Here is a 9,038-nt window from a genome sequence, read left to right as displayed (position 1 = left end):
ATGTTTGTATGATACTTATATGATGCATTGGAAGACTAAGTTTCTGAATATAGACTGCTTTATGGAACAATTCAAACGGGTTCTACACGTTTAGACTTATGTATTGCTTCTCTGAGACTTTGGGTGTTATCCTTTTTGTGAAATGCTAGAAACTCGGCTTTGTTTGATACACACACTTTTCACAGTTTCCAACTGCCTTGGTCTATGATTCGAGATAGATTGTTAGAGGATTGTGTAGCACTGCCAGTTCCTCAACAGAATAACACGATGGAATTCCTCATCATGATGTAAACATGTAACAAAATGTAATATAGTACTTAAGTTAGAGAGAGAGAGAGAGAGAGAGAGAGAGAGAGAGAGTTTCACAATTATGTAGGCAAATGAAATTTTCACTCTGGACCAATAATAGCACCGATAAGAAAGAATGGTGAAAATGGAATGTCCGTTCAAGGATCAGAAAGAGGTATGTTGATGGAGCGAGTCGTCCGGCCAGTCTCTATGATCAAAGGCAGGGGTTGGCGAAGGCGACATTGACGAGGGAGAGCGGAAGAGTGCCAGCGCAGGGGTAGGTGCGGCCGTAGCGGAGGCCGGAGGAGACGGTTGGACTTTGACGTGGGGAGGAGAGTGCAGTGGCCGAAGGTGGGCACGTCCACCTCCATGGCGAAGCGGCTGATGATCTTCTGGTTCCAGCGCCGGTCCTGGCAGGCTGCAATGATGTTAAAGGCCTCACAGGGGCAGTTGTTCACGAGCTCCCACTCGCACAGCCCGGTCGCCACGGGAGTGTTGGTCAGCACGAGGTCGTTCAGCCTGCACTCTAGCGTCGTAGCTGCTTGCACGACGGAGGTCCCCTCCTTGATATTTAGCAGCAGCGCCGCCACCATCGCCACTGCGGTGGCCAGAAAAGGAGATCAATAATATTACGACATATGATATGACTATAGCACACAGACGTGGGTTTTTGTATACTTTAGAATAATAACGCACTCAAGCACTCACTCAATTATATCAACCCACATAATTGAGTGACAGGAAGCCATATTCTTCTACCTGTGCAGAGTGCCGCTCTCCCCATTGCCATTGTTGATGATGAAGATGGGTTCTAGCCCTAAACGCTGCTCGACGTGCTCACTGCTGCTTACAGTTTTGCGGGCACTACTATTCCAGCCTTTACAGCACCCGCTTTATATACTCCCAATTACGTCCTCGTAATCCGACCTGTCAAACCTGAAAAGCCAAATCAAATACTTGTTCCTCATGTGTGTGTGTTTGTGTTCCTTGGCTATTCATGTATTCACATGGCTCTACTCCACCAACGTTGAGAGTCATTGCTCCCGTGATAACTAGAAAGATATGTGAACATCGATCCCCTAACCTTCTACGGGTAACCTTCCATGTGGGTATTGGTGTTCATGTTGGCTACTAATTATAGTGCCATTTATGCTAGTAAAAGGTCACATTTACAATAGGAAAAGGAAACGTCCATATTGCATGACAGCTAGTTGAATTGACTTGGGAGTAGTTCGAATGGACCTATTCCCTCTCGGACTTAGTCCTTGATACCAAGTTGATACCTTGGTGGAGCTTGTTGAGTTTCATTTTTGCCAACATTTTTAGGTGAGAACTTTGAGGGCCAAGGACTAACACATGCCTTTGTCCACCCAACCATACTCCTCGTACAGACCTCGTAGCCTACCTTCTCTTGGCCTACCTTGAGGAGACCACTTCACTTCGATGATCAATTGACTCATGTGCCAACATAGTCTTGCCCTTGTCTTTGTGGAAATATTACTCCCCCTTGAAGGAGAGTTTTTGTCCTTAGAAACATTGATCAATGAAATAACTCTCCATAAGAATATTAATGCTCTCCTCTCTAAACTTGCATCACTTCAAATGCTATCCCACGCAGTACGTACCATTACATCTGGCACTCATATGTGGAATTATGTGCTTGTAGAAAAAATCAAATTGAATGATTGCAGTCAATATTTTCTCAGGAGATCGCCCCTTTGACCAAGAGAAACCTCTACTTTCTCTACTTAGATCTCAAAATAAGAGTAAAGCCTACCTCACGTGAGATGGTCTAACTGAGCAAACTTATTTTTCTCACTACTAAACTACTAGTAGAACCTATCTTCAGAAAAACTCTTGACTAATAGTAGAACATATCCCAGGCAAAACGCTCTAACTGAGAAAAGCCTATTTCTCTCTTTCATTAACTAATAGTACAACGTATCTCAAGCAAAATGCTCTAAGTGAGAAAAACCTAATATTGTCTCTTCTCAGTAAATAGTAGATTATCTCTAGCAAGATGTTATAGCTGAGCAAAAGTTAGCTCTTTATCTCCTCAAGAAATTTCTTCCAAAAATTGGAGTGCTTCTTACAGATGTATATCATTCAAGCGATGGATAGGTGTTTTGGGCTTACTTATAGAAAAAAAAAAAGGTTGGCACTCTAAGTCCTTAGGTACATTTACCTTCCACATGGAGATTCTATTCCAAAACTAGAGTTGTTCTTCATGAAAGATGGAGCATTTTGTGAACTATCTATGGTTAACATAGAGGGATCCCCACAACTTCTTAAACCTTACAATTTGATGGATGTTGTAGTGTGTCAATCACCTTTTTGACAAAAGTAGCCCTTTTAGCACTTTAAAGCATACACATGTAATCCCATGATATACTATCAAATTTGGTATCTTTGACACATCTCAACAAGAATTCAAGCATGAGAGATTTGAATAGGAGTAATAATTTGTGTGACTTGTTAAGTCAACGAATAATATACACAGGATAAGATATAGGAATAACTCGTATAATTCTTAAATAGACATGGAGTGTCTACTCCTCATCTTACCACGAAGCAACGTTCTGATAGACTCTCAAAAGAATCCACTTTTGTAACTCAACTTGTGTTCCATGTATTCGTATAGGATACCCCAAGTGTATCATGAAAGGCGAAGTATGATTTCATGTACAACTATAATGGAGATTGATCCTAAAAAGCATTTACTTATTACAAATAATAGGTAGCAACATAGGGTTGCCCTATAGAATATGCAACAAAAAACCAATTTAATGGATATTTTATTAATGAAGAACCCTTTATGACCAATGGTCCTTTGATGTCCAAGTAGACATTTGTAATCATTTTGAGCATTGCAATCTTTCCTATTGCAAGAGCAAAACTCTCACTCTTGTACGGGGGAGATTTTACATAGTGACTTGTGTCTATAATCTTCTACTCTCTTCTCTTCTTCTCTCTCACAACGATATGTGTGCCACTCCAATTTGGAGGTTCATATAGCACGCTTGGTCTTTCTCTGTCTCTCTTACTCTCTAATCATTAATCTTGATGAGCAACATATACAAAAACTTATGGAGGTATGCTTGTATAATTCTTATATGAGTGATGATATTTTATGGATTTTAGGATCACCGCGTATTTGTTGTGTTATATTTGTATCAGACCAATGGCTGTGTTGTTCGTGATGTGCATAATTAAGTATGAAGAGCTCAATCAAGGAAAATAAACATTATAGAACAACTAATTCTTCTTTCTTTTCTATATAATGGGTTTCCTTTTTCTTGCTTGCTACTATGACCTATACGTAGAGTAAAAATAGTTGAATAATTTCATAATAGTAGCAGATCTCAGGGATGCTATTAGAATAATAAATATCTATAGATGCTTGATTGATCAATGGGGAACATTCATTATTGTACTTGTAATAGTTTGATGAGGCTGATGGGTTGGCTTTGATTGATGTTTGGTCTAACTACCACTTTTTTTCACTCATGAGAATGTTGATGGGTTTTTTCTCTTTAGCTTCTATAGTCTTTCAGGATCAACATGGTTTCTCTATTTCCTTTATGGTCATGATGGTTTCTTTGCCGTGATGTTACTTTGCATAGACAAAATATTGTAATTATGGTACCATCGGATTTCTAATCTTTTAGATAAAAAAACCTTGGTAAACGGGATGGTGAGAGAAGTTCGATAGGTTCTTTGATCACCTTACTAATGTCTTAATCAAGTTTACCTTTGAACAAAATGTTCTTTTGTGTATAAGTAGTATCTTAGTAAAACAACCAACACATCCTAAACACAGACACTTCTTAGGCAAATGGGTTGGTGGGGATGTTGGCTTTAAACTATTGTGTTGTTTATGGTCGTTCATAGGCCCATTGTCGGTGGTAAATCCCTTTTCTTTGATACGTTCTAGTTGGTATGGACACTAGCCTCAGATGAGGGTTCATATTCATAGCCTTCTGAGTCATTTGACTTGATTGGTTGGAGTAGATAAGAGCTACTCATCAGACTTCCTCTTGCTAGAATTTGTATCCAATATTGAATTTTCATGTTCACATAAATACTTTGAAGATATTGCATACTTTTCTCAAATGGATCACAATGCCTTTAAATTTCTACTAGAGTATAATGTTCACAGAGACATCATCGGTCAATATCAAGACTATCAAGCATGATTGTGCTTGTATTTCTTCTTTAATTTTAATATAACAACTTGATTGGCTTCACACTTGAATTTTTTACCCTCATGGACTTGATGAGGTAGTAGGTGCATACTCAATGGGTCTATTGTTTCAACATTGAGTATGATATCAGGGTAAGGGTGGATGCACATACATACACACACTCAATCTCTCTCTCTCTCTCTCTCTCTCTCTCTCACACACACACACACACACACACACACACACACACACACACACACACTCACACACACACAAACACACCTCGTGGGGTTCACCATTCAGTATCACCCTATATAACATGCATTTGCGGGGTATTAGAAAAACCCCTCTTTTCACATGTCTGAATGAATAAAATGACCCCTTATTTTAGGGTTCAAAATTGAATATTCAACCCCCTTATTTTAATGTATCTCTATTAAATTGCCTAAATATTTTCCTTTTTAAAACCCCTCGTTTTGAACTCAGGTTATAAACTAACATGATTGCATAGTGCATCCCCTAAGGCACACACACATACACACATTTTTTTTGCTTACTCTCAAGTGATTTCTATTGGATCTATATATGGCTCACTCTACTCAACTTGGTCTCACCTATATATTTGTATCGTGTCCTCAATATGAATCAGTCTTTGAGAGCCTACATGGTGTGTCTCTTCTCTCTCTCTCTCTCTCTCTCTCTCTCTCTCTCTCTCTCTCTCTCCATGGTATCACAGCGGTAATGATCACGCGCCGATTCACATTATGGTGACAAAATAGTATGTGTATGTGATTCACATGTAAGATTTAGAATTGCTACAAATTTTATTTTTAAGGATTGATTCTTGTTAACTATGGTTGTTTTGTGTTAATAAGAATACGATTAGTACTTTATGTGGTGTTTATTGATAATCAATATGGTGAATCATTGATTACGTTTTCTTGTTGATTTGTCTTTTGACACCCTACCCTTTGTCTCAATTTTTGAGGGTCTTCTACTCAAAATTTAGAGAAACGGAAAATGCGCAATGAAGCACAGCTAAATGACACTTTTCATCCTAAACTTGTTCGTCTCCTCGAGCTCTTTGATTTGAGTTGTGGGTTTGCGTCAATCGGAGTTTACAGCAGAAAGTTTTGTTGTTTTTATTGCAATTGAGCTTCACGAAGCTTTCTTCCTCGTGCGTCTTCATGAAGCGTCTGCGATCATTTTTGTAATTTTGGCATCGACGTTTTTGAGCAATCTTAGCTTTTTGTTGCTCATATTGTGGCCGTCAATCTTGCATCTCACGTCACTCTATTTTGAGGACTCTTTTATTAATAACGTCTCTTTTTCCCTGTTTTTTGGGTGACGTCCCTCAGATCTTTGACGTTTATTGAGCATCCTTCTTGCGTTTTATCATTGACAGAACACAGTCATCATATTTCTCTTTTTCTCAATTGCAGCCTTCACCATATATGGTGTACAGATTCTGCGATCTTATCTTTTACGTCTTCTCGCAACTAGATATTGCTATGACTATTCGTGTCAATGGCTTTCCTTGTTCTGTTCCTCTTTTCCAAGGCCAAGGATTTCCAGGCTGGAAAGCAAAGATGTTGCTAATTCTTGAAGGCGATGAACTCTCTGATGTTGTCCTTCGAAATCGTGTTTTTCCGCCTCAGCCTGTTCATACGGATCATGACATTGTGATTATCACTGAAGGACCTATATTGGAAGATTGGAATGTTGCGTATACGGATTGGCAACAATATGATAAAGAAGCATGTCGGTATATTCTTTCTACTCTTACTGATTCCTTTTGCTTCATATGTATGGACTGCCTACTTTCCATGACATATGGAAGTACCTTATTACAAACTTTCAGAAGAAATCTGTTACAAAAATACTTTATTTAAGAGGGTTGCATAACAACTTACAATATGAAGTTAGTACTGTGATGATGAGATACATTGAGTCTTTCAAATCTATTATTAATCAACTTGGTGCTGTTGATGATCCTATTTCACAAAAACAACTGATTACACTTCTTCTTGATATGGTGAAGGACTCTTCTTATGATAGCATTTTTACTATTCTATCTAATAAAGATGGTCTCGATTTCGACCAAGCCTGCATGTCTTTAAGTGAATGCTCTCAACGTCAAGAATGACGTAATGCTGGTCATGATACAACTATGATTTCACAAGAGGATACTGAGTCACAACAAATCGAATGTGCTTTCAATGCTCGAAGGCGTCCATTTCAACGAGGAAACCGCAGAGGTGACAATCGCGGCAATATTTTCTCTCATCTCAAATTTGCCAATAAGAAATGTTCTTACTACAACAGATGAAGAACACAATATTACCACTAAACAACCACGTTTATCTAGAGACTCTTCTTCTTCTTCTTGTGAATATTGTGGACGATCTGATCATCCCACTCATATGTCCTATTAGAGTCGATTTGACACAGATCGTAATAGAGCATATGCTATTAAATATCGAAACAATATTGTACCAGAACCAAGTTGCATCCTATGTTCAGTTGCTCCAAACAGAATATTTTATGTACGTAATGGATCTTATCATGTACTTGATTTGGGGTTAAAAGATGACAATATTATTTTCTCGCATGCTGAGAATGCTAATATTGGTGAATGTATGCCATACTCAAATTTTTATTCTCTTGTACCTGCTTTAGATTTGAATCTGGGGAAGTCTCTGTTGATAGACGTATCTGTAGAGATAATTGTCAAGACAATGGCAAGGCCAGAGAGTCTTGGACTAGGCCAAGGGCCGGACTAGGCAATGTGGAAAGGGAATCCAGCTAGGTCAAAGGGGCTATAGTGGGAGGTTGGGAGGTGGATTCTAGGCTCTAGTCTCCCCTAGTCTTTACACTGGTATCAAGAGCAAGGTTATTCTAGGCAAGAGGGATGGGTCGTGGACCACTGCTTTTGGTTAAGCATGCACATGCAAAGAAAGAAGGAGGCGGGCATGGCCACTTGCTAAGCAAAAAAACAAAAGACCCTCAAGGGCATATGCAGGCAACCTTGGTGGGGAGAACACCACAGAGGTTGACCATGACGAAAGCGGGCACGTTTTAGCCGGATGGGGTCGCGGTGGCCTGTTGAGGCAAACCCGACAGAGGGCCGAGCCCTCCCGAGCAACATCGAGCAAGATACCTCTTTCTCCTAATCGTTCTCGTTGCCAACAGAGCACTGCAGTCAACCTTTTTTCCACACTACATGAGCCCAAAACCCCTAGGATTATTGGACAACAAAATGTTTTTGAAGCTTAAGGGTGGGTACCCACAGTAGGGTTCTTCTCCTTTGCTCGTGAGCGGTTGGGATTGTTTCCGAGACACCATACATTCTTGGTAACTTCATGAGAATGCAGAAAAACAACTATTTGCTTTGAAACCTACCGCCAACTGCGTCAAATCTCATTGGTGCCCTTGAACAGGTGAATTTACAGTTCACTAAAGCTTGGACTACCAAAAAAATTTCCGGTTGCTTCAAGCTTGGAGCACGAACGCAATTAGCAGAGCTAATTACCGGTGACGGTACATTCTACGTCTACGGGATTATTTCTTGATAATTATCGGTTGCGGTACATCCTACATCTATGGGACACCTTCTCGACTCCAGGTATTTTTCCTTCTATTCCTTCCACTGCACAGTGTTGCCATGGATTCAGATATTAATATGACTTTTAATTTTGAGCATTAAAACACCTGATCCTGTCCATGATGTCTCGCGGTCAGATGCTCTCACGGAGAGTGCCCGCGACACTACGGTAGGTGACGACGCATATGAACTACTTGATATTCAAGAAATTCGTGCACTTCAGACACGCATATTAGTCATGAAAGGAAATTTTGCATCTTTAAATGAAAACGTCACTAAATTATCTACATTAGTGATACAACTTACGTAGCAGCAGGCCAAGGGCCCTATTGCCACACACATGCATGAGCACGTTGCTACACAGGGGCAAGGCCCTTCTGATCATGGACATGGTCCATCTCCAGATTCTTTGCACACTCTCACTGCAAAGGAGGTGGATGAGTTGTTGAAAAACACCAAACCACCGACTTTTAAGGGAGAAGATTGAGATTGAAATAAGGATGCAGTGAATGTCTTTCTCAGCAAAAGTGGGATGGAATTCATGCCTTACGGTGTACTCCAGATGCAGTCAGATCATTGCAAACAAGCTTAAATCTTGAAGGCAAGGCCTACAAGTGGTGGATGTCTATCAAGGAGAAGAATATCATACCACAGAGTTGGTCAACTTTTGAGGCTATGTTTCGCAAAGAATTCTTGCCTACAAATGAGGTAGATCGAATTCTTGACACATGTTTCATGCGCCAATACCCATCATTACTTGAACATATATCTCACTATCGGGATTTTGTCCTCAAGTTGGAAGGACTAGACACCTTTCAGCATGTATGTGGGTTTATCCGTGGTTTGACGCCAGAGCTTAAGAAGCATGTCAAGACTCAAGACCCTAAAACACTTGAGGAAGCCATAGTGAAAGCACATATTCATGATGATCCAGATGAAAATAAATCACATCATAATCACGT

At 39.9% G+C, this 9,038-nt stretch overlaps 1 protein-coding gene across 1 annotated transcript; it reads right to left on the bottom strand.

The window, feature by feature from the left end:
* Nucleotides 1–446: 446 nt before the first annotated feature.
* LOC147416759 (uncharacterized) lies at nucleotides 447–881 on the bottom strand. The gene has a single exon (XM_086508080.1). The coding sequence runs from the start codon at nucleotides 879–881 to the stop codon at nucleotides 447–449; it is 435 nt and encodes a 144-aa protein (XP_086364206.1).
* Between the last annotated feature and the right edge of the window lie 8,157 nt (nucleotides 882–9,038).

This window comes from Adiantum capillus-veneris, unplaced genomic scaffold (assembly GCF_014529385.1).
Source record: "Adiantum capillus-veneris isolate H3 unplaced genomic scaffold, ASM1452938v2 Hic_scaffold_498, whole genome shotgun sequence".
NCBI lineage: Eukaryota > Viridiplantae > Streptophyta > Polypodiopsida > Polypodiales > Pteridaceae > Adiantum > Adiantum capillus-veneris.
The sequence above is the reverse complement of the archived record's forward strand: the minus strand, read 5'-3'. Positions and strand labels throughout refer to the sequence as shown.

Excerpts from the sequence above, each read along its gene's own strand:
- LOC147416759 (XM_086508080.1), bottom strand. The coding sequence starts at position 881 with ATGGTGGCGGCGCTGCTGCTAAATATCAAGGAGGGGACCTCCGTCGTG.